Source organism: Mobula hypostoma, chromosome 6 (assembly GCF_963921235.1).
Source record: "Mobula hypostoma chromosome 6, sMobHyp1.1, whole genome shotgun sequence".
NCBI lineage: Eukaryota > Metazoa > Chordata > Chondrichthyes > Myliobatiformes > Myliobatidae > Mobula > Mobula hypostoma.
Window position 1 is genome coordinate 37492789 of NC_086102.1, and position 27307 is coordinate 37520095.

At 39.8% G+C, this 27307-nt stretch overlaps 1 protein-coding gene across 1 annotated transcript in view; it reads right to left on the reverse strand.

Annotated features, from left to right (window-relative positions):
• Positions 1-1013: 1013 nt before the first annotated feature.
• The window catches only part of si:ch73-264p11.1 (uncharacterized protein LOC100000923 homolog), a 30997-nt gene continuing 4703 nt past the window's right edge, over positions 1014-27307 (reverse strand). The window contains exons 2-6 of the mRNA XM_063049840.1: positions 24523-24691; positions 15723-15947; positions 10999-11062; positions 4763-4922; positions 1014-3428 (exon numbers count right to left, since the gene is read on the reverse strand). Coding sequence (XP_062905910.1) covers positions 3391-3428; positions 4763-4922; positions 10999-11062; positions 15723-15910 — 450 coding nt within the window. The 5' untranslated portion in view covers positions 15911-15947; positions 24523-24691 and the 3' untranslated portion in view covers positions 1014-3390. The remainder of the gene's footprint in view (positions 3429-4762; positions 4923-10998; positions 11063-15722; positions 15948-24522; positions 24692-27307) is intronic.

Sequence of the window (27307 nt, forward strand, 5' to 3'; positions counted from 1 at the left end):
AGGCTCCGGGACAGCTTCTTTCACCAGGCCATCAGACTGCTGAACTCACGCTGATTTGAGTGTACTCTATATTACATTGACTGTTCTATTTATTATAGAACATTGACTGTTTATTAATTATTATAAATTACTATGATTGCATATTGCACATTCAGATGGAGAAGTAACATTTAGATTTTTACTCCTCATGTATGTAAGGATGTAAGAAGTAAAGTCAATTCAACTCAATTCCATAATCTGCAGTCTTCTGTTGTCTCTGTTTATTGATATATCCATCCATAGCCTCTTCCACTGTTGTGATAAGGCCACACGCTTTATATTCCATTTGAGTACCTCCAACCTGACGGCATGAACATCGATTTCTCAAACTCCCGGTAATGAACCCCCCCCCCCCCCGCCTTCACTATTTCCCATTCCCTTTTCTGTCTCTCACCTTATCTCTTTGTCCGCCCATCGTCTCTCTCTGGTGCTCCTCCCCCACCCCCCTTTTTTCTTTCTTCCATAGCCTTTTGCCTCTTTCACAATCAACTTCCCAGCTCTTTACTTTATCCCTCCCCGCTAGGTTTCACCTACCACTTGGTGTTTCTCTCTCCCCTCCCACGCCCTTTAAGTCTACTCCTTAGCTTTTTTTCTCCTGCCCTGCTGTAGGGTTTCGGCCTGAAATGTTGACTGCACTCTTTTCCATAGATGCTGAGTTCCTCCAGCATTTCGTGTGTGTTGCTCTGTTTACCATCTCATCACTCAGCGTCTCCCATTATCTCCAGCTTTCCATCCCCTGGCTGGCTCTACCTGTCCATCAACCCTTCCTGAACTGTCACTAGACAGGTTAGCATTCACTCCTCCCTGGCAACTTTTTACACTAGCTTTCTCCCCTTTGCATGTTCAGTCCTGATGGAAGATTGTAGCTTAATGAATTTAGTTTTTACTTCTAATTGACAAGTCATCGTAGAGAAACAAATGGCAACAAGAGGGCCACTTTTTTATATATTTTTATTAATATAATCTGCAAGAACTCCAAAATAATTTATATGAAACTCATCAACACCTGAAACCAGTAGTTTGCAGAGATAAGATTGCTTTCTTTAAGCATTTTTTAATTCAGACAAAATTTGAAAGAAGATTGATAAAAACATTTAAACTTATTTACAACAAATGTAACTTATCTACTGAAAAAGGTGAAAAGCTAGAATGTTGTGAGTTACTGTATGTGAATCATTCTTATTCAATCCAAACTAACAGCCAAAGCCCTTTAAATTCTATATCATGTACCTTGAGAAGTCACCGGATAAGGGAACTTGAATGAATTTTGTGTGAAACCTCAATATGTACTTCCAAATATGATGACCAAAACATTTATATGTGGTAGAAACACTCTTAGATATTCACAAAAGGCGTTTTTTCCAATATCCTCCCATGTTAATAGAGGGATGGGAAGAGATTGTCTCTCTTCACCATCCACATAAAGGCAAAGGCAGGGCAGGGAATATTTGGAGATGGGAAGAAAACTGGGGAGTTTGAGGACAATTTTTGTAAGGGTTAGAATTTTTTACTGGGGTAAAATATTATTGAGAGATAAATTGGGAGGGGCTTAAAGGCATGCTGAAAGAAACTCATGGAGGAGGTTGAGGTAAGATAGAAATAAGAGGATGAGGAAAATAAGTAGATAGGAAAAAGATTGGAAGGGTTTGGGGAGAGGTTTGAGGAGGCGGGGAACAAATCAGTGCTGAGCAAAGGAAGGCCAGTTTAGATGAGCTACATCATGAGTAGCATGGAGAGCATTCTGACTGTTCACATCACTGCCTGGCATGAAGATTCCAATGAGCAGGATTGAAAAAGGCTGCAGGAAGATGGCGTCTCAGCCAGCTCTGTCACAGGCACTAGATTCCCCACCATCGTAGACATCTTCAAAAGGTGCTGCCTCAAGGAGGTGGGTCTGTCATTGGGAACCTCATCATCCAGGACATGCCCACTTCTCATTATAACCTTTGGGGAGGAGCTACAGGAGCCTGAAGATGCCCAACATTTTAAGGACAGCTTCTTACCCTCCACCATCAAATTTCTGAAAGGTCCATGAAGACTACTTCCCTATTTTGCTCTCTTTTTGCAGTACTTACTTACGTTACAGATTTCTTGGGGCATTTGGGCTTGTTCTGTCCATTCTGGGGCAGCTCACTCACCCTTGGTCCCCACCAGACACTTAGCTCTCCCATGTGGCTCCCAGTAGCTGCTTGCATGTGGCAGCGGCCACACCCTGGTACACCACTTTGATAGGCAGGCTAAACCAGGTGAGGGTAGCCAGCAGGCCTCATACCCCAGTGAGATACTGACGTTGCCTGTCCTAGCATGTGAAGTCAGTTCCAGCAGACTGGGTGGATGAGATCCAGCAGCCAGGAAGATGGTTCTGCAATGCTTCATGGAGAACAAAGAGCACAGAAGTAGTCATGGTCATCTACTGTCCCCAGTTTGAGACAACTACTCATACCACTGGATCTGGACCTCTGAGGTCGAAGGAGTGGAACTGCTCCAGTGAAACTGCTTTTCCGCTGTAAAAACTCTCCCTCTCGGTTCTCCTGTCACGGTTGGATATGGTGGACAACCAACCTGCACATATTCCTTATTATAATGTACACTATCTTTTATGCATTGCACTGTGTTGCTCCCACACACAAATCAACAAATTTCGTGACATGCCAGTGATAATAAACCTGATTCTGATTCCAAGTTTGAAGATTAATATATTCTTGAAGAGCATCACTTTCAGTTTCCCCAGCAGTGGAATGTATTTTAGCAAGTGTACTTTAGATACTGTGTGAAAATGTGACAGATGACAGAATAATTTCTAGGCCTTACATAGCACTAATTTATTCACCTTAATCTGTGCCATGGTATTGACATCAACATGTTTCCACTCCAATTCCATGAGTCTTGTGATGGTTGATGAGGCTGTCATTGGTCCCACAGACTCTGCTGCTTTTGAAGCAATAAGTATTTGATGTGGCATTTAAATGGTTGTATGGGAGGTGGATCACATCGTTTGCAGTTAGGCTGACCTTCTACGTGTTGCAAACAATCAGACATAAGGTCACCCCAAATGCCTCTCTCCATTTTGAGCAGTCAGAGACGCGTGGTTCCAGTGAGCTTGTGGTAATGCAACATTTTTCAAGGAGGCTTTGAGATTATCCCTAAATCATTTCTTTTCCTTCTCACGATAGAGCCATATTTTAGGAGTCCGGTGTTGAGCATGCAAGCAACCCATTTGGAGCTGAATGAACATGAACAGAGCTTAACTTTTGGGGGTGTTGCCCATAGGAAGGTCATCAATGAACTTGCCTTGCCAGTGGATTTTGGGGATTTTGAAAAGTCAGTGGTGCCTCTTTTTTGTTATTTTTATTAAGGAAGGACTTCCACATAATCTGCATCTTCAACTTCTGCAAAATAAAAGGAAAATAAATGAGGAAGAAACTGTATGGAGTTTAGATTATTTGGCAACATGGATTTCTGTTCCTGCATTGTTCCGGTTTCATTTCCTTCCTGAGTTTAATGAGATCCATGCTAACTCATTGGTTCTGACAGTAGACACATATTATTATCACATTACTGTGTGACTGAATGAACCCCTCCCTTTCAAGTTTGAACTTTTTGATGGTGAAATTGTTATTTTGAAAATAGAACTACAAATTCAAAACATTCTAACCTCATTAATTGTATTTCTTTCATAGCTCATCAAAATGTATATTTCCTGAAAAAGTAACAAATTCAAGGCAAAGCAAAGAGCATAAGTACTTGAGAAGTCTGTCAGTGAGTACAGGAAAAGTTCCTAAATGTTGATTGTGGACTGTTGTGCAATCTTCCTCCATTTCTCTATCAGGCTTTTTAATCCCATCTCTCCATTTTTCTGAAATTAATTTAATTTAGTTAAGGAATTTATAACTAACCATTAGACATTGTACAGTCAGTAGTTACATTATTAGGTACTACCCGTACCTTATAAAGTGGCTACCGAATGTATGTTTGTGGTTTTTTGCTACTATAGTCCATCCACTTCAGTGGATGTTCTTTTGCATATCACTGTTGTAAACATGGTTTTGAAGTACTGTCACCTTCCTGTCAGTCTGGCTAATTTCCTCTGATCTCATTCTAAGTAACTTAGATCATATTTTGTCCCTATTCTGATGTTTGATCTGAACAACTGAACCTCTTGGCCGTGTCTGCATGCTTTTATGCATTGTGTTGCTGCCACATAATTGGCTAATTAGATGCTTGCATTAACAAGCATCTGAACAGGTATACTCAGTAAAGTGGCCACAGAGTGTATATAATGATAGCAAGTCTTGCACGTTAATTTTTACTTTTTTTCCACTCCAGCCTTTAATGATTGCTGTCTTTGAACAGTTTATACCCAGTTGTAAATTTGTTGCTGTCACTGAGCAGATAACAATGTAACTTTGTGTTTTTCATGGAAAATACACAGAATCTTTATAACACTTGTTAGAGAGCATGTATTTAATCATTTTGGAATCTGCTTCTGACATAACATTGAACCATGAAACAAGTTAATAGGTTTTTTTATATATCCATCCCTGAAATAGGTGCAGAAATATTTGTGCAGTGTGTGCAGAAATTTATTAAATGTTGTATTGTAATATTTACTGTCAGTTATAAGAATTATTATTGATTTTATTCATTTATTTTTTCATCAGATTGGTAGTCTATATATAAAAATTATAATTATAAGAAATAAAAAAGTAAAATCTTATCATACCCTCATAGACAGTCTTTGAGCATTCTCCATCCTCTGTCATAACTTTATTTCTTTGCAGAGGGTAACGCAAATGTGTCACTAGACCTTTGTGAGGTTTTTTATAGTAATCAATTAAATCTGGCAGGTGTTTGAAGAACTTTTCTTTAATTCCAAATCCAGCCTGTACAATGAAAGTAACAATGCATCCATTTAAAAACTTGGTACAATTATACATTTTCACTATATAGTCAACCTCAAAGAGTTATTTTCAGACTGAAAACCACAGCCAAAAGAAATATTTCAAGAAATATATTTGGTCCCCTTTACAAATGATCAAACTCTTTTAATGCCTCTTTCACAAATATAAAATTCACCATGTAATACCTGCTACCTTTGTGAAAAAAAACCTTCTGCTTTCAACTTTTATAAAATGTGCTCTTTTATAAAGTATTTTCTTTATACATAATATATTACAATTTCAAGATTAATTTGAACTTATCAAATGAAAGATTGTTCAGTTGAGGAATGTTACTGATAGAGAACAGTTTGTATTTTCTCTTTCTGCACACCAGTGGAATCCACCTCTTTCCTTACTAGTCCATAGAAACACATCAATTTGCAAATGGTTTTCAGTTCATCTGATCTGCTTAATTCGATATATTTTCTTTGTACTCTTGCAGAGAGATGAATACTGTATTCCACTGTATTCCACCAATACATTACTTAGGGATTAAAGGAAAATGTGAACTGCACCAATTTACCTGTTCAGATACCTAACAACAGTCTCCCAAACCAAACACTCTTTTCTGAGTTTAGTCATGGGAAGATATTATCGGGTAGACACAGAGAATGATTCAATATACTGTTGTTCACAGCTTAAAGATCTTCACTATTCTCAGTGATGCTTGGGGTTCTCTGCCCCATGAATGGAGTAGGAAGTTTAGAAAGGTATTGAGAAATTCAAGACTGTGTATCAGGAATACAGACAGGTCTTGCATTAGTTGTGAAATGAATAAACCTTCTCACCTATTACCACTACCTGTCCCATCTGAAGGTGTCTGCAATTTTTACACTGGCCTCATTAGCCACTTCTGAACACACAGAATTGCGGTGGAAGTAAGCCATCTACAATCTGGATGATAGCCTAAGAGGTGCCACTCAGTGTAGATGCAAATATTAAATAATCTGATCACCCGTGACTAATAGCTTACATTAAAAAAAACAGAAGTAATGCCTTCATATTACATTAGTATTCAATTGGGCTGGATAAAAATCAAAATCATGAACCCTGGAAACCTGAAATAAACTCAAAATACTTGTATGTTGTACAGAATATTGGTTTGTTCTTGGAAAAGAGGGATAGGGTATGACGAGAGATAAATTTGATCAGGTGTATTAATTTTAAAGATCTGCATTAGGTGCACTAATGATGCAGAAAACGAATTTGAGCCTAAGCCGCTCTTAACTTGTGGCTGTTCTTGAAGAATGATTTTGCATTCTTTTTTAGGAGATACAGCATGGCAACAGGCCTTCCAGCCCAATAAGCTCACACTGCCCTATTACACCCATGTGACTAAAATTCACTTGCACAGAACCTTGCCTGCACACAAAGGGCAGCTAACCATATACACTTGTCAGTGAGATCTAATTTTTTATCCTCAATCCTTTAATAGGTCTGTGGTTGCTCAAAATTAAAGTATACACTATCTTGGCCATATTATCTTTTTGAGGCATCAATTTAAAGATGAAGAGTTTTTGATCTGAAATGTTAACTGTTTCTCTTCCCACAGTTGTAGCCTAACCTTTTCAGTATTTCAATTATTTTTAATTTTAAGATATAACAACCATTTTAGAACAGCTAAATCTTGATATTTTTATCTACTGCTTAATAAAATTTTGATGCATTTTTTCATTTTGTCAGTACAGTTTTCTTGAAACTCCAGAAGTGTGACTGATCCAATTATTTTGAAGGTTAAACAAAATCTGCTTTATAGAAATATAAAAAAGTAACAGATCCAGAAACTGGGTCCCATAGAATATCATCACAAGAACAAAGGAATCAAATTATAGTTGTGGATACTTTGCGACGTCTTCAACCCTAGTGAAAAGGCATAAGTGCCAGGACAGCTATTTGTAAAATTGGTGAAATGTTCTGATCTGGGTCTCAGGAGTCATAAGATCACAAATATTTTACTTATAGTACAGATGTAAGTACCATGTTCATGCCAGGCAAAAGAGGACTTTTTGGGCTATTCACAAATCCCTTCATACAATCCATTCATATGTGCAATGATTAAATCTCTCATACTGTTTCAAAGAATATAACATATGCCTTGCCAACCTCTTATGTCAAAAATTCTAACTTTGGCATCATCTTATAAATCTCCTGTACACCATCTGAGATAATATCACAATATCTCTGTAGTGCATTGCCCATAATTGTCTACATTTTATAAGCTGTGTCCTTACTACTCACTGTTCTCTTATTTGATGGCTCAGCCAATAAAGGCTAAAATGCTATGCATACTTAATCATCACATCCACATGTCCAGAATCAGTAGACATGCACCAAGATCCTTCTCAAATTTAAAAAAAAATTACCATGCATATCCTTGTCTGGCTTTCTCTTCCCAACTGCATAACCTCGCATTCCTTTGGAATGCATCCATTTGCCGTTTTTTTGTGCCTAACAGAGCAATCCACTGATAACCAGGAAACTACAACTTGCTATTCAGCACAATCTAACCACGATGTCCTCATCTGCAACTTTCTTTATCACTTTGCATTTCACATATCGATTAGAGTTCTTTGAAGTGATAACCAAAAAAGATTGATGAGGGCATAGCAGTGGACATTATCTATATGGACTTTAGCAAGGCCTTTGACAAGATGCCACATGGAAGGCTGGTCTCGGCGGGCGGGGTGTTAGATTGTATGGTACCCAGGGAGATTTAACTAAATGAATACATAATTGGCTTGATGATGGAATCAGAAGATGAAGTTGGAAGGTTGCTTTTGGGATTGTAGTGGTGTGCAACAGGGAATTTTGCTGGGCCCATTGTGGTCATCATTTATATAGACAATTTGAATGAGAATGCACAAAGTGTGGTTAACAAGATGGTACTAAAACAGATAGTGTTGTAGGCAGTAAAGAAGATGATCAAAACTTACAGGGGGTATTTCTCAACCAGATAAGTCGCTAAAGAATAGCAAATGATACTAAATTCAGATAAGTGTGATGTGCTGCATTTTTAAAAGTCAAATGAGGGTAGGACTTTCATAGTGAATAGTAGGGCTCTGGATGGTGTTGTAGAACAGAGGCAGCCAGGAGCACAAGTACATAGTTCCCTGAAAGTGACATCATGGACCTCACCAGTCAGGTCATTGAGTACAAGATATTGGTGTGATCATACCTGGCCTATTGTGTAGAGTGTTGGATATCCTTTCTTTTTTTTCAACCTTTTTTATTAATTTCAAAATATAGAAACAAAACATAGCAATAATACAAATAGTAGGAGATACATTGTTACACTTAAAAAAGTAATTGCAAAACCAAATAGTGTAAATTAACAAAGCTCCCAATCATGTAGAACTGACAACGGATAATACAAAGCAAAAAAAAACTGGAAAAAAACCATGAAAAAGAAAAAAAAAACAAAACAAAAAAAAAACAAACCCCATCCCCAAAGAAAAGCAGAATTAATCAACTAAACTAAAAGACTTGGGCAAAACTAACAACTTAAAAATTCCTCCCCAACAACAGTACAGAGAGATAAAACAAGTTTGGAAATGATCAAATTACATCAAATGAAAATGCTGAATGAATGGCCTCCAGGTTTTTTCAAACTTAATGGAAGGGTCATAAACCGCACTTCTAATTTTCTCCAAATTTAAACACACCATAGTTTGTGAAAACCAATGAAATACAGTAGGAGGGTTGATCTCTTTCCAATTCAACAAAATGGATCTTCTAGCCATTAAAGTAAGAAATGCAATCAAATGCAATCCAAGTGTTGGATATCCTGTTACAGGAAAGATATCATTAAGATGGAAAGAGTGCGAAGAAGATTTATGAGATGCCATGACTCAACATTTATGCCAGGACTCAAGGGCCTGTGTTATAGGCAATGGTTGGACTTTATTCCTTAGAGTGTAGATGTGGCTTTATAGTGGTGTATAAAATCACTGGGGCATAAATACGGTGAAAGCACACTGTATTTTTCTGAGGAAAAGGTAATCAAAAACAACTGGTTATAGGTTTAAAGTGATAGGGAAAAGATTAAAAAGGGATCTGTGGAGCAACTTCTTCAAGCAGAGGCCAGTACACTTATGCCACGCGCTGCCAAAAAGTGGCTGAGGCAGGTACAATAACAACATTTAAAGGACATTGGCGGGTGATTAGATAGGAATGATTTAGAGTGATATGGCCAAATGTGGGCAAATGGGACTAGCTCAGATGGGCTTTTTGTTCAGCATTGTCAAGTTAGGCCAAAGGGCATGTTTCTGGGCTGCATTACACTATGACTCTTCGGCTCCTGCATTTTGGTTCAAGTTATGGATAGCTAACACAAAAAGCAAATGTGTCCGTACCAAGCCCTACGGAACCTTGATAAGAACACCTATATGGTTTTTAACCCTGTTGCCAACCACTGCATTTAGCTTTATATCCAAATGCCACTTTCTCTTGAATCCTGTGGACTTCCATTTGTTATTCTGTCTGCCACGCAGAACTTTACCAAATACCTTGCTAAAATCAAACTGTATCAAATGTACTCCTCTCATTAGTCTCCTTTGTGACCACCTCAGTAAATTAGAGTAACACCTTATATTTTTGTCTGGATAGCCTCCAACCTGATAGCATGAATATTGATTTCTCATCCTGGTAAAATAATCCCCCTGTTTCCCTCTTGCTCTATTCCCCACTCTGACCTGCTGGGTTCCTCCTGCATGTTGTGTGTGCTGCTTTGGATTTTCAGCATCTGCAGGCTTTTTCAAGTTTACAACTTTCTGGTGATGTTTATCCTTGATTAATTTCTGTTTTTCTTTCTAGGTTCTGATTCATACTGTCCTAGGAAGTTTTCTAAAGGCAGACTTCCTTTCTAAGGGGTTAGGTTTGGATGAACAATCCTCCCATGTCCTTGGGAAAGAAATCTACTGAGCTAGCTGGCACAATGAGAAGAATTCATAAACATAGAACATAGAATAGTTGTCATATCCCACTGTTATAACATTTTTGAATAGACCACTTGTACAATAAAACGGACTATCAACCTCACAATCTCCCTTGTCATGACCCTTGCACTGCACTGACTTTCTCTGTAACTGTAGCACTATATTCTGCCTGCTGTTATTGCTTTTCCCTTTCTCGGACCGCAATGTATTTCTGTTTGAAATGGGTGGCATGCAAAAAAATGTTTTACACTGCATCTTGGTACATGTGACAGCAATCCACCCCATCCAATTGCAGTTAAAGACCCTTAGGCTCGCCATATGTCCACTAACCAAGATGCCAATCTGACTAAACTTGTCTGTTTGCACGTGGTCATATTCCTCCATTCCCTGCCTGTTCATGTATCTGTCTAAATGCCTGTTAAACATTGCTATCATATCTGCTTCTACAGCCTCCCCTGGCATTGCCTTCCAAATACCTACAAATCCCCATGTAAAAAATGACCTGCTTATCTTCTTTAAACTTTCACCTTCTCCCCTTATAACTACACCTTCTATTAGGCTTTTCCATCCTCAGAAAAGGACTTACTATCATCCTATCCACACTCCTCATAATTCTGTATATTTCTATCAAGTTGCCCTTCTCTAACTCCCACACTCCAGAGAAAACAATTCAAGCTTGTCCAATTTCTCCTTGTAGATAATACATTCCAATCCAGGCAACATCCTGATGAACGTCTTCTGCATTCTCTCCAAAGGCTTCACACCTTTTCTATAGTGTGGCACCCAGAACCGCCCACATTACAAAACTGTAAACAATTTGTATCACAGTTCTCTGTAATTAAAAACCTCAAGAAATATGAATTTAAAAAATTGTGTTCATTATTTAGTTTTTATTCACATAAGATCACTTTGTACATCAATGCTCCAAAGTGTACTGCCATTGTCCTCCCAAAATACGCCACCACTCATTTGTTTGGATGAAGCTTCACTCAAATTTCCAACTGAACCTTATTGGTAATCAAGTAACAGTCAGAAATAGAAAAAAAAAACTTTAACTATAATTAAGTAACATTAACTTTTCTTACCTGAATCATAAATTGTCCATGACGATCTTTGAAAATACGGTATGTATATACAATTTTACTAAAGCTAAAAAAAAATTTAAAACATTGTAATTTTTAATGTATAACATTTATTAATTGCACCCAAACAAATTCTGCTTATGAATTGGTCAGGGTGAAATGTTCAGATATACGGTTGTGAACTGTAAACCATTAACATCACAAGAGAAGATATATCGTCTGACCTCAGCCGGGGCAGAATCTCACTCGACTCAAACACAGGTCGGAAATAGGGTTCTTATTTTACACAACTCACGTTTGGAGGAAATAGCTAAAAAAAAAGGCTCATTTTACATGTCTGTCTGTAAATCATGTGTAAATCGAGAGAACTGAGGCTCCATCTGATTGAAAAATGAATTTGAATTAAGAGTGTCAAGTCTTTGCTTTAGCATCAAACAAAATCTTGACTTGAAATTTAGCCTGCATTTACTGAATTGAAACCAGTCATCCCAACACTTCGATTATCATTTAAGTTACACTATGCATTCACTGAAAATTCTCATCAGGTATATAAAAATATATTCATTCATCCATGCCCAGATAAGAAGCATTGTAAATTTTTTACAGAATTTTAGGGCAATTTAGGGCCCCAAACATACCTTCCAAGTGAGGCAACACTTCACCTGCAACTCTGTCGAGTTTTTCCACCGCATCTGGTGCTCCCAATGTGGTCTCCTCTCCATCTATGAGACCCAATGTAGACTAGTGCACACTTCCAGCACCTTCACTTCATCCATCACAAAAGGGAGACTTACATAGTGGCCACCTATTTTAATTCTACTTCTCATTCCCATTCCAACATGTCGGTCCACGACCTCCTCTACTGCCTTGATGATGCCAGAGAATATGCTGGAACTTTTGAAAAACATTGGGATTGATAAGTCCCCAGCACTGGACAGATACACCCCAGGTTTGTAAGAAAAGTGAGGGAAGAGATTGCTGAACCTCTGGTGAAGAATTTTGCATCATCACTGGCAACAGGAGAAGTACCAGAAGACTAGAGGGAGGCAAATGTTATGCCTTTGTCAAGACAGGTAAAAGGGATTATCCTGGTAATTATAGACCAGTGGCTCTTACATCAGTGATGGGCACACAGAAGGCAGAGAGTGGTAACGGATGCTATGTCTTCTGCCTGGAGGTTGATGACCAGTGATGACCACAAGGATCTATCTTTGTGATTTTTATTAGTGACTTGGAAGGGTAAGTGGAAGGGTGGGTTAGTAAGTCTGAGGTGATATGGACATGGATAGTGTTGTGGATAGTGTAGAAGTATGTCATAGATTACAAAGGAACATTGATAGGATGCAGAGCTGGGCTGAGAAGTGACAGATGTCATTCAATCCAGAAAAGTGTGAAGTGGTACACTTCAGAAGATTGAACTCGAAGGCAGAATAAAAGGTTAATGGCACGATTCTTAGCAGCATGGAGGAATAGCAGCATCTTGGGGTTCACGTTCCTAGATCTCTCAAAGTGGCCGAGCAAGTTCATTGGGTGGTTAAGAAGGCATACAGTGCGTTGGTATTCAATGGTTGGGGAATTGAGTTTAACAGCTACAAGGTAATGTTGCAGCTCAGCTCTATAAAATCCTGGTTAGACCACACTTGGAACATTGTGTTCAGTTCTGGTTGCCTCAATATAGGAAGGATGTGGAAGATTTAGAGAAGGTGAAGAGGGGATTTACCAGGATGCTACCTGGATTTGAGAGTATGTGTTATGAAAAGAGATTGGCTGAGCTAGGGCTTTCCTCTTTGGAGTGAAGGAGGTGAGAGATGGCTTGATAGAGATGTACAGGATGATAAGAGACATAGAAAAAGTGGACAGCCAGCATTTTTTTCCCAGGGCAGAACTGGCTAATGCGAGAGGGCATAAATTTAAGGTGATTGGAGGAAAGTATAGTTATGATGTCAGAGGTAAGTTTTTTTATACAGAGAGTGGTAAAAGGATGGAATGCCCTGCTAGTGGTGATGGTAGTGGTGGATGCATTAGTGAGATTTAAGATAGGCACATGGATAAAAGAGGGCTGGAGGGCTATGTGGGAGTGAAGCATAAGGTTGATCTTGGAGTGAGTTAAGAGGTTTGTACAACATCAAGGGTTTGTATTGTGTTGTACTGTTCCATGTTGTATGTTCTAATCTCCAAAACTACTTAGTCGTATTCCAGAGACAACACAAGGTTTCTTAATGCATGTATTACTAAATGACAATGAAAGAGGACTGCGTGCCCTCGTAATCTAATCTAATCTAAAAAAAAGTTACAACTGCAGTCCATATATTAATGAATAAATCCAATTCATTGAATTGTTACACAGCTCTGATGCAAGTACTCGAACAGGGGTAGTAACACAACAGAGGTATGGAGAGTAGAACTGTCCTAGATTTAATTTCCAGTACCATACTGAATTAGCCAGGGTGTTGGAATGGATGCCACAAATTGCCATTCTGCCTTTGGTTGGGAAGGAAAAGAAAATCCTGGTCCGTAACTTTGATGAGGGTGCAACCAGATACTTATTAAATGTGGTGAGAGTTTACACTTCTATCATAAATTGTAACGGCAATTTCCAGATCCTAATAAGGAAAAAAAAGTTTCATTTGTTTCCCTCTAATCCTTTCAAATTATCTTAAATTTATGCTCCATATTCATTGACTTCACTGCTTAGGGAAATAATTCCTCATTTCTTCCTGTCTTGGCTTCACAGTATTTTAAATACTCAGCTAAATTTCTTCCTTGCCTTCTTTATTCTGAAGAAAATAATACAATTTACCCAGTTCTCTCTAACTAAACTTCATTTTGCCAACATCCTTACAAATTTCCTGAATCCTCTCTCATGGTATTGCACACTTCTTGAAATGTGGCAGTCAGACTTCGATGTGTATAAATGTGATTAAAAACAAAAAGTTGTCTGTCCTACTTTGAAACCATAAAACACTTTCATAAAACAATTTAACTTTTTATGGATGTTCAGTTCTTATACACTTCTATCCCCCATCAAGAAGGCCTCAAAGCTCTCTGCTTCTTTCTTGACAAAATAACCAACCAATTCCCCTCCACCATCCCCTCCCCTTCCGTTTGGCAGAACTGGTCCTCACCCTGAACAATTTTTCCTCTGGCTCCTCTCACTTCCTCCAAGCTCAAGTAGCAGCTATGGGCACTTGCATGGTCCACAACTATGTCTGCCCCTTTGTTGGCCTTGTAGAACAGTCCATGTTTGAAGCCTTCTCTGGTAATACTCCCCAAATCTTCCTCTGTAACACTGGTAACTGCATTGGTGCTGCTTCATGCTGAGTTCGTCAGTTTTATCAACTTTGTCTCTAACTTCCACCCTGCCTTTAAATTCACTTGGCCCATCTCTGACACCTTCATCCCCTGTCTCCATTTCTCTGTTCCCATCTCTGGAGACAAAATGTTGACTGACATCTTTTATAATCTTACTGATTCCCACTGTTATCTTGACTATACCTCTTCCCACCCTACCTCCTGTAAAAATGCTATTCCCTTTTCTCAGTTTCTTCACCTCTGCCACATCTGTTCCTAGGACATCGCTTTCCATTCCAGGATATCAGAGATGCCCTCTTTCTTTAAAGAACAGGGTTTCCCTCCCTCCACTCTTGATGCTGCGCTCACCTGCATCTCCTCCATTTCCAGAACATTTGTGCTCACCCTATTTTCCTGCCTCCTCTTGTCTTTACCTAACACCCCATGAGCTTCCACATCCTACACGCTATGCCCCACAGCTTCCGCCATCTCCAAAAGGATCCTACCACTAAACATAAATCTTTGCTGCACCCTCCCCTCTGCTTTCTGCAGGGGTTGCTCCCTCTGTGATTCCCTTGCCCATCAGACCCTCCCCACTAATCTCCGTCCTGGCACTTATCCCTGCAAGTGGCCTAAGTGCTACCCCTGCCCATTCACCTCCTCCCTCACCTCCAATCAGGGCCCCAAACAGTCCTTCCAGGTGAGGCAACACTTCACCTGTGAACCTGCTGGGTCATCATTCGAGTCCAGTGCTCCCGATGTATTAGGGAGACCTGTCGTAAATTGAGGGACTGCTTCGTTGATCACCTCTGCGCCATCCGTCACAAGCGGGACTTACTGGTAGCCAAATATTTTAATTCCAATTCCCATTCCGTTCCAACATATCTGTCCTGTTGTGCCAAGATGAAACCACTGTAGGGCGGAGGAGTAACACCTTATAATCCATTTGGAAAGCCGCCACCTGATGGCATGAATATCAATTTCTCCCTCTGGTAAACAAATTCCCCCCCACCCCCCACCTTCCTCTATCCTATTTCCCACTGACCTTTTACCTCTTCTCACCTGGTTATTACTTCACCCTGGGTCCCTTCCTCCTTTTTATTCTCCTACGGTCCACTTTCCTTTCCTATCAGATTCCTTCTTCTCCAGCCCTTGACTTTTCCCACCCACCTGGCTTCACCTATCACCTTTCAGCTCGCCTCCTTCCCCTTCCCCTCCCCACACCTTTTTATTCTAGCGTCTTCCTCCTTCCCTCTCTGACCTGAAGAAGAGTCTCGGCCTGAAATGTTGACTATCTATTCATTTCCATAGATGTTGCCTGACCTGCTGAGTTCCTCCAACATTTTGTGTGTGTTGCTTTGACCATTTATGTTACTTTACCTTTCAATTAATATTAATTTTGTAAATTAAACTACGTTTATCACACTGTTACTTACAAGACACTGAGGCATAAAGTATCAGGGATTGTTTCACTCTGCCGCACTAAGTAACTTCCATCAGTCGCATTTGCTCCAAGTAAAGTTTCACATTCCTTTTTGCTGATGTTTCCATGAAAATACGGGAGTGATGCAATAGCAGACATTGGGTCTGGTTTTCTCTCATGTCTTCTCTTTGCTTCACACATGAAATCTTATTTCTTTCTCCTGAGCTTTCAGTTTTAACTATTGAATAAAAAAGGTTGAGAATGTTACAGTATTTAGTTGTTAATTACAAGCAAAGAGCAACTTTATCAGTTCAAGTGCAAATTTGAGTAATGATAAAAAAAAGCTAAATTGCAAAAACTAGTAGTCAGGGTGATGAAGTCAATGAAGAAGGAAATACTGAGAAACACAGCTTTTCTGTGCTACCCAGTTTGTGGGTAATGTAAACGTGGGCACCTCTGTGAATCAAGGACACAGTCCAGAATGGATTAATGGTGACTAGTGAGACAGCAGATGCTGAAATATGGAGCAAAAAGCAAACTTGATCCAAAATGCCATCTTCCTCCACAGATGCTGCCTTCCTTCAGCAATTTTTTTTTATATATAACTAAGTGTTTTAACCTGTGCATAGATTTAGTAGTGGAGGACGGAAGTTTTCCACAAAGAAGCAAAGTGGGCAATATAGCAAAAACTGTGAGTGATTTTGATATAGAGTATAACCTAAACAATGGAATACAAGTCAAAGGAAGAACTAGCTATATCTTTCACCATTGTCACCAGCATTAGTAAAGTTACTTACATATTCTGCTCAATTCTTATCATTGAGAAGGTTCAACCTCTGGAAATAGTGCAGAGAGAATATACAGGGTTTACCTGCTCAGTCAGAAGCTTAAGTTACAAGAAAAAATTTGATATGCTGACGCTCAATGAAAAAACATTGAGGAGAGGGTACTTTCCATCCCCATACAGGCAATTTTGGCTGATAACAACCAACAAAGTTACATAAATAATATTGACAACCCGTGGGTGAAATGGACTCTTAAAATATGGAAAACTATTATAAAAGAATATAAACTAGAGAGAGACATTGCAATTCTTAAATGGTGTGCATATGACTCAGATTTTACGCCAAATAAACTGGATGCTAGATTTAAGGACTGGACAGCTAAAGGAATAACAGCTATTTGCAATATAGTGAACGAAGGAACACTGTTCAGTTTTGAAATGCTCAAAGAGAAACACTTATTAGAAAAACAAGACTTTTACCGGTATTTACGGATGCAACAGTATGTTAATAGGACAGTTAAAAATGTAACCAAAGCAAGTACATGTCTGATAGAGCTACTTAGAAAAGCATATAATTCAGTCAACGGTAGTAGAATAATTTCAAGCATTTATAAGGGTTTGTCAAATCTTAAAACACATTCAACTTCATACATTAAAACAAAATGGGAGAAGGAAGGAGGGATAATAATATCTGAGGAAGACTGGACAGTAATATGGAGGCATCAATGGAAGTGTACCAGTTCACAGAAATGGAGGGAGTTTGGGTGGAAAAACTTGATAAGATATTTTTTTACACCCTCTCAGAAATCCCATTATAATAGTAACTGCCCTGCTCGCTGGAGAAATTGTGGAAATCAAAGTGCAAACCATTATCATATTTTCTGGGAATGCCCCATTATTAAGGACTATTGGAGTGGGATACATAATGCCCTACAAGACACCTTTAAATGTGAAATACCCTTAGAGAGTAAGACCATATATTTTGGGTATATACCTCAAGAATGGTTGAAAAGAGATAAATATTTAATGAATATACTGCTGGTGGCTGGTAAAAAGACCCTTACCAGGAAATGGTTATCACAGGAGAGCTCAACTTTAAATGTATGGATGGAAATTACAATGGACATTTACAAAATGGAGAAGGTAACAGCATCTGTTAATCATAAGTTGGAACAATTTTATTCATACTGGAAAAAATGGTTTAACTACATAACACCTCATAGGTCTGATTTTATTCTCACAAGTCAATGAATATGTTGTAAAAAAAAATCATTCCCTACTCTGTACATAGTTTTCTTCTTTTGATTGTTCTTTCTCTCCTCTCCTTTCTATAAGTGTATACTTCAGATAAATATTATGTGCAGATTTATGACAAATATGATTATATGATATACATGTACAGTATCTGAAATACATCTTTTGGAAATGTTTGTTTGATGATGAAATTCAATAAAAAATAAATCACAAAAAAAAACAAGGAAAAATTTGGGAAACAAGTTTTTCATCCTGAAAAGGAGGAGCCCAAGGGGCGTGTGTGTGTGTGTGTGTGGGGGGGGGGATCTTACTAATTTATGTAGATAACAAATAATGTGAAAAAGTTAGAATGTAGTACCACTTTAATTATATTGTCTACTAAGAAGACCGGCTCAAACTAGTAAAAGATACTTAAAATACTGATATTAAGAAAATCATCAAAGAATGGACTTTCTAGACACATACAAACAATCCTGAATTACTGAAGAAAAAATTAAGAGCAACAATGGATCTCCAAACATAATGGGGAAATAGACTTTCTTGCCTGAGAGTATTATATGACCATATGAGAAAAAGACATAACAATATCTCTAGATTATGATCACACTATCTGGGCAGTGTTTCCCACACTAACACAGATCGCATTTCCCCAGATGTCCAGAATGATTATAAGAAGATCTCAGAGGGCTGCAAAGTAAAGGTAAATATGCCATACAATGATAGCATTACCTTTGTCAGCGGTTTTGATGAAAATATTGGGGTTTGTCTTCAGAGCACAAAATGCTCCAATTTCAGAGGGGCGTTGGTTAGAGTGATTAAGTAGAATGGAAAAATTGAGACAGTCAACATCACAACAGGATATAGCAAGAAAGAGTAGGGCCGTTGACCTGAAATGCTAATTCTTGTATTTCTCTCTACAAATGAATATTTCCAGTATTTTCTGTGTCCTCAACGTAATCTAATGTTGTCTGATGTGTGGATTGCTGACATTTAATTTTATTTCCAAGTGTCTCGAAGTTCCAGCATCTCTGTCTCTGATGTCATGGAGGTTGCAAGGGAGCCGTGGATCTGTTGTTATTGCATTTCCCATGTAAATGTGGGGTTTGAAATGTCATATTCAATTTGTGGTTGCTGAAATGGGGAAACAAGCACACCTCATTGCTTACTAAGTGATCTAGCACATTTTGTGAGAGTGCCTAGTCAGAAGAGATTTAGTAATTGAGTGGTTCCTTAAGGCTGTTATAGCCAGGGGTAGAAGTGGGGATGAGGTCCCACTACCTATTTAATGCTCCCAATGGTGTGCGTCTCAAGTACCCTCCGACAACCAAGTCGAGCTCCTGGCCTTATGTGTGGCTTAGCTACTAAGCCCAACGGAAGCATTTCTACTGACAGGAGAAAGGGCAAATGCAGGTTACTGGCACCTTAAAATCAATTGCTCTAGACAAATGGCGCTCATCAGCTGTGGTTAGCAGTTCATCCAGGAGAAGGAAAACTCTAATTTCAAACCTCCGCTGCCTTGTGACTATACCTATTCATGGGGAAACCCAGAGGAAAAATCGGAGCTGGAGTCCCTCAGGCAGTCCAACATTTAGTTCAATGCTGACAGGTACCTCCTGCAAAGCCACTGGTTCCAAATTGTATCAGTCTCTGTCACTCCTTTTGATTCATCAGCTGTGTGGAGAGGGAGAGCCTGCTGTATGGGCAACAGCTTGCTCTCCATATTGAACTGCCCTGGCTTGCGTACCGTCTTGTATATTGGCTTTGACAGCTAGGATGCATTGACCCTGACCAGCGGAAGCTAAGAAGTAACTGATTAAGGTAAAGCTTTATACAATAAAGTGCTCAGAAAGAGAATGAAATAATGACTTACAAGATAGGTGGATATGAGAAGTCATTTGCTGGGGATCTAAGAAGTCAGATTGTGTAGGCACGTGGCCAAGTGGTTAAGGCATTGGACTAGCTACCTGAAGGTCGTGAGTTCGAGCCCCAGCCGAGGGAACGTGTTGTGTCCTTGAGCAAGGCACTTAATCACACACTGCTCTGCGACAACACTGGTACCAACCTGTATGGGTCCTAATGCCCTTCCCTTGGACAACATTGGTGTCGTGGAGAGGGGCGACTTGCAGCATGGGCAACGGCTGGTCTTCCATACAACCTTGCCCAGGCCTGCGCCCTGGAGAGTGAAGACTTTCCGGGCGCAGATCCATGGTCTCGCAAGACTAACAGTGCCTTAACTTTACTTTAAGAAGTCAGATGAGAGGTAGGTTTGGTGATTACTTTTATTTCGAGAACAGGCTCTTTTGGCCCATTGAGCCTATGCCTCCCAATTACACCCATATTACAAATTAACATACTCACATATATGTCTTTGGAGTGTGGGAGGAAACCTACAGGGTCATGGGAGAACATACCAACTCCTTACAGATACTTGTGGGAATTGAAACCATGTCTCTGGTACTGTGAAGCATTGTGCTGACTGCTACGCTGCCACGCCATCCCAAAATTGAGTTCGTTCATGATTCAAACCTGGAACCTCTCACACACCAAAAGCAAGAATCATACCCCTAGACCAGTGAGTCACTTTGTATATACTGTAGTAGCGTACAATTGTACTCATCGTCCCTGTCCTGGCACAAGTTTATTAAGCTACTTACTTTACCATTCCCATCCATGACATAATGTTCCTACTAATAATCTTCTAGGTCATCCAGCCATGCTGCGAAAGAATATCTCTTGCTGACTCTTCACTGAAACTCAACAATGTGTAGAGCAACTGATTATTATATACAAGACCAGTTCTTCCTACATCCACAAAGAATCTTCTCTCATTCATTTCTTAATCTCCAATTTCCATTGTTGGATTGCCTCTTTAAAGCCTTTAGATGAGATTCCTTGCTCTAGATCCACATAGTGCATAGTGCAACATATTTTACGCCAAACTCAGAAAAATGTTGCAATTAATTGGCTGAATTGGAAAGCCACAGACAAAACAAGATACTGAAAGTTCATCCTGGCTTCCGTACTCATACAGTGCTACCACTTGTCTTCCCCAAAGACCCTCCCCTGCCCCCACCCATTTGTACCCATTCTAAATTAAATTCATACTTATTGTCAGGCTTCTGTTAAAGATTGGTATCAGCACACCTTGTTTGGGCTTCATGGGCCAAGGTATTAAGAAACCTTGGAAAAGGCCTACTTTTACCAAAGCTGCCCCCTCCCATCAGTACTCCTTCATTTGGAGATGGTTCAGAGACACAGTTTAACCTGGAAAAGTGTGAAGTGATTTATTTTGGAAGGTCGAAATTGAAGGCAGAATCCAGATTAATGGCAGGATTCATAGCAGTGTGAAGGGACAAAGGGATTTTGGGCGCAATATGGTTGCTAAGACGGCATATGGTGTATTGGACTTCGTTAGTTGAGAGATTGAGTTCAGGAGCTGCGAGATAATGCTGCAACTCTTTATAACCCGAGTTACACCACACTTAGAATATTGTGTTCAGTTCTGGTCGCCTCATCATAGGAAGGATGGGGAAGCTTCAGGGAGGTGCTGCCTGGACTGGAGAGCACATCTTATGAAGATCGGTTGAGTGAGCTAGGGCTTTTCTCTTTGGAGAGAAAGAGGATGAGAGGTGACTAGATAGAGGTGTACAAGATGATAAAAAGCATAGATAGCATGGATAGCCAGAGACTTTTTCCAAGGGCAGAAATGGCTTATACAAGGACATGTAATTTTAAGGAGATTGGAAGAAAGTATTTGGTGAGGATATCAGAGATAAACTCTTCACACAGAGAGGGTTGGGTGTGTGGAACGCCTGCCGGGACTGGTGGTAACTTAGGAGCATTTAAGAAACTTGGGCACATGGATGAGAGAAAAATGGAAGGTTATGCAGGAAGGAAAGGATCTTCAAGTAGTTTAAATCTCTCTCTCTTTTCAAATATATTCATTCAGTCCCTGTCTTAAGTTTTTGATCATCAGTCCTAATACATCCTTATACAAGACATTGTCATATTTTCTTTGATAAAGCTCATATGAAATTCTTTGAACATTTCAGCGCATTAACTGCAATTTGCCACGGTTAATACCTTTCTACTATTTTGCAATATAATCTCGTGTATTGTGCAAGATTCAGTATTTATTGTTGTTAAGAAAGATAAATTACACTGCACTTTGCAGAAGAGCAAGATTATTTCACCAATGGAACAAAACAGGCTTCGTGAGAACTCTACTTCCTAATTTGCGGCCAGAACAAATGGCTAATGCTCACACCACAAAGTACAACTTCTGAAGCACAGAACTTGGTATTTTGTATTGTAACTCCAAAAATAGCATCAACTTGATAAAATAAATTTAACATGGGTCAGTCTCGGCCTGAAACGTCGACTGCACCTCTTCCTATAGATGCTGCCTGGCCTGCTGCGTTCACCAACAACTTTGATGTGTGTTGCTTGAATTTCCAGCATCTGCAGAATTCCTGTTGTTAACATGGGTCATCTCTACTTTGAAATCAGAATGTCAGTACTTCACAAAAGAAAAATATATTCTCTGCTTCTGTAGTTCTTCTTGATTCCTCTATTTTCATACACAAAATCCTAGTAACTAAAACTGGAGATATTACCCTTTTAAATCTAGAAAACAATAACAGGCATAAAATTTGTGTGGCTCAATTCCTTAACGGCTACATTTCCAAGAATATGGTGCATTTGGTTTGACACTTCCTTGCTAGCATATATCTTGATTTCCGTTCTGTTTTTATTCAGTGTCCAGAAGTATGGCTGAGGATTGGAACTTCATTTGAAATTTAGGAGGAATCAGTAGGTCAGAGCCTGGGATCTGGGAGGTCAAAGGGTTGAGGTTGTGGCACATGCAGCACAGAGCAAATACTGGAGTGTTGGTGCAAAACTAAAAATACATAGGATATAAAGGGCAGTAGCGACAAAATTAATAAGCAGAAGACACAATTCTGGTGAAATGTTGTTTTCAGATTGAATGAAGATACATATCCATTAGTTACTATGCCAACCCATCCCACCACTAACCACCCCCCCCCCCGCCTCATCATTATTATCCTCCAACACACCCAGATTTGGAAGTATTTTCTAACTGGTGAATCAGAAAATCTTTTAACTCTTGGTGGTCTTTACATTGCCTGCTGCTCTTGTCCTACTTGATGGTAGTGGTTTTGATGAATAACTGCAGTGCATTTTGTAGATGTTTTTGTTCCTTTCCATGCCTTGTGGCACATCAGGTGGAAACCTCGCCACTTCTTTAGCATTTTTGTTTGTTTTTACAAGGCCAAGTTACTAGTTCAATGCTGAACCCAGCATGGATGGAGATCGTGCAAGGATCCAGCCGGATTTGAACCCAAGACCACGCGTCTTGATGCCTGGTGTGGATGCCACCACAACACTGGCCAGCTAGATGGTGCATGAGGAAGTGAACATTTGCAATAGTGGATTGAGTGCCAGCCAAGTGAGCTAATTTACCCTGGATGGTGTTTGAGATGCTTCAGTGTTGTCAGTGTTACACTAGCCAAGACACAGATTCCATTACATGACTGACTTGTAACCTTTAGAATGTGAGAGCCAGAAGGTGAATCATTCATCACAGGACACCCATTCGCTGTCTTGCTCTTGTGGCCAGAGTACTTATGTGGTGGATCCAGTTGATTCCATCAATGATGAACTCTTGAGTCTATTCAGTAATGATAAGCAAGCTGAATGTCATGGGTAAGTGATCGGACTTCCTCTTGTTGATGATGGTCAAGGCCCTATTTTTGTGTGGGTTGAATATTATCTGTCACTTATCAGCCTTTTCCTTAAAGCTATCTAGGTCTTGCTAAAGACAAATCCATCTTAGTATCTGACCAGACAAAGGATGGAATGTCACAGATTTTGTCTTCTATTCATTCAATGGATGTGTGCAGGCTGACCCAGCATTTAGTTACCCATTCCTAATTGTGTTTGAGAAGGAGATGGTGAACTGCCTCTTTGAACCACCGCAGTTTTTGAGGCGTGGACATATCCGCAATGCTATTAGGGAGGGAGTGCTAAGATTCTGACCCGGTGATGTATTTCCAAATCAGAATGGTGATGAACTGCCTTTTGATCACTGGGGGGGGGAGGGGAATCGCTTGGTGCTGGAGAGCGAAAGACCTGCTGCTATGCCCAAAGAATGCTACCCAGATTTTCTGAGTTTTGGATATGGACTTGGACCATAGACTTTTTTTTCAGTCTCACAGTATTTTATGTTCTGTGTTTTTTGCCCAATCTTTCTAGGTAGTTTTGTGTGCAAGGGAGGGTGATTTGGGGGTCGATGATTTGTTCACTATTTTTTGCTGGGAGGAGGGATTTGGGGGTTGATGATCAAGCTGCCATTCTTTAGTCTCTTGGTTTTGTGGCTATCTGGAGAAGAAGAGTTACAGAGTTCTACACTTTGATAATAAATGAACCTTTGAACCTTTGTATGGCTGGAGGGCTACTTCTAGGCGTTGGTGTTCCTATGTCTTGTTGGCCTTGTCCATCTAGCCGGTAGAGGTCATATGATGAAAGTTGCTGTCTAAGAAGTCTTGGTGGGTACTGTAGTGTGTCCTGTTGATAACACAAACTGCTGATAATGTGCTTGGTGGTGGTAGAGCGTGTGAATGGATTTTATCTTAATTTATTGAAATATAGCACGGAACAGACCCTTCCGGCCATTTGAGTCACGCCGCCCAGCAGCTCCCCAATTTAATCCTAGCCTAATCGCTAGACAATTGACAATGACTGATTAACCTACCAATTAGCACGTCATTGTACTGTGGGAGGACACCAGAGCATCCGGAGAAAACCCACACTATGGATAGGGTGCTGATCAAGTGTGCTGCTAAACCCAGCGTGGTGTTGTGCTTCGTGAGTCCACTTATCCAGGCCGTAGACAGTATTCCATCACACTCCTGTCTTGAGCCCTGTGAATAAGCTTTGAACATTGGTCAGGCTGTCAAGCGGAGAAGGATCCGTTCATTCCATTCTTTACTTTCTCTATACATGTGACAATAAACTGGACTTCGATTTTGACTTTCTGCAAATCCAAATATGTTACATCCAATAATACCCCCTTATATATTCCAGTCACATTCCCAAAGAGCTCCAGTAAATTAAACAAACATGATTTACCTTTCATAAATCCATATTATTCTCCTTAATAGTATTTTAAAGTGTTCTACTGCTGCACCCTTCAGAAACGCTCTCTTTAAAGTAATCTCTTCAAACTTCTGGCATGTATATTATAAAATCCTTGGGATTTATCCACTTCCACATTCTGCATTATTTTGTACTATTTATTATGTAACACTTCAGATCCCCTTTCACACTAGCACCTGGATTCTCTAATATATGCAAAAGGTTTTGTGTCTTCTCTGTATTCAAATACAAACTAATTGCTTGCTTAGTTGCACAGTATCTTCATTCCCCATTATAAATTGCACCATCTCTATTCATGCAATGCCCACATTTTCCCTTACTAATCTTTTTCCTTTCTCTTCACATGTCTCTATAAGTTACTGATTTTATGTTTGCGTGATCTATATTTATATTTTCTCTTGCTTTTCTCTATCAATTTCTTCTGCTAAGTTCCAAAATGCTCCCAGTCCACAGGCCAACCATTATTTCTGTCAATTTTATATGGTTCATCCTGTGGTTTAATCTTATCCTTAATTTCTTAGGTCAGCCACAGATTAACCACTTTGTTTTTTGGCATTCTTTCTTTTACTATTTAGCATTTCCTATCCACCAATCCGCCTTTCAATGTTTTCTCACAATCAATGATACTAACTCTCCATTTAGACTTAAGAGTTTATCTTTGTACTGAATCACTTTCAAATCCAATGTAAATGAAAATCGAAAAAAAATTGCGGGTGCTGGAAATCTCAAATAAAAAACCAGAAAATGGTGGAACTATTCAGTGCATCTGGCTTGTATCTATACAGTAAACAGAATGACTTCTTTCATTTTCCACGGATTCAGTCTGACTTGCTCAATACTTCAACATTTTCTGTTTATATCTATCATATTAAGATCATTCTTCTGAACTCTCCTTGAGAACAAGCTTATCATTCAAACCATTTCTCAATGCAAAAAAAAAACTTTAAAATGTTGGATACTTCTACATATTGAACTAGAAGAGCATCTCATAAGTTCCATGCATTCAACTTCTACTTTACCTTAAAGGAAATTTGAATCATCCTGTTTCCATGTAGGTTAAAGTCTCTACCTCACTTCCTGTATATGCACCTCTACATTTCTGCTCTATGCCACACTCAATATTACAACTAGCTGGTAGTCTGCAACTAATTCTTGCCAATATTTTCTATCCTTTGCTATAGATATGACAGAGGTGCGTTCACTACTGAAGGCTCATGACACAGCCTACAGATCGGGGGACAGGTGTGCTCTTCGCTCAGCCAGGTCTGCACTTTCACTAGGGATCAGGAAAGCGAAAAGGGCCTACACGGGCAAAATACACGGACACTTCTGTGACACAGGTGACACCAGACGGATGTGGCAGGGAATTAAAACTCTGACAGACTACAAGATCAGGCAGAAAACTGATGACAGCGACGCCTCTCTTCCAGACAGGCTTAACAATTTCTTTGCACGCTTCGAAGCATCAAACACTACAGCAAGGGGGAGAGCCAGTCCCTTTTTACCATCTGACCAGCTGGCTCCAATTATTGATCCAGAGCAAACACGGAGGACCCTTGCCAGGGTCAACCCACGAAAAGCAGGAGGTCCCGACAACATCCCTGGACATGTGCTCAAGGAATGTGCTGATGTATTAGCAGATGTCCTGACAGACATTTTCAACATCTCCCTTCGTCAAGCCATTTTCCCCAGATGCTTCAAAACCTCCACAATCATCCCTGTAGCAAAGAAATCAGTTGTAGCCTGTCTGAATGATTACCGTTCCGTTGCCCTGACCCCCATAGTGATGAAATGTTTTGAACGGCTTGTCAAGCCTCATATCACAGCCAGCCTCCCCTCATCACTGGATCCTCTACAGTTTGCTTATCGTCCAAATCGCTCCACGGAGGACGTAATATCCACCACACTGCACACAGTTCTCTCTCACTGGACAACAAAGACACTCATGCCAGAATCCTGTACATTGATTTCAGTTCAGCGTTCAATACCATCATCCCGCAGAGACTAGTGGAGAAACTGTCGCTGCTTGGCCTTAACACTGCCATGTGTCGCTGGATTCTGGATTTCTTGACAGGGAGACCACAGTCAGTCCGTGTTGGCAGGAACATCTCTGACTCCATCACACTGAGCACTGGATCCCCACAAGGCTGTGTGCTTAGCCCATTGCTGTTTACACTGCTAACACATGACTGTGCAGCCAGATTCAAGGAGAACCTGATCATTAAATTTGCTGATGATACCACAGTGGTGGGGCTCATCAGCAAAAATGATGAAACAATGTACAGGGAGGAGGTCAAACACCTAGAGAGCTGGTGCAGTGATAACAACTTGATGCTTAATGTCACCAAAACCAAGGAGATTATCGTCGATTTCAGAATGTC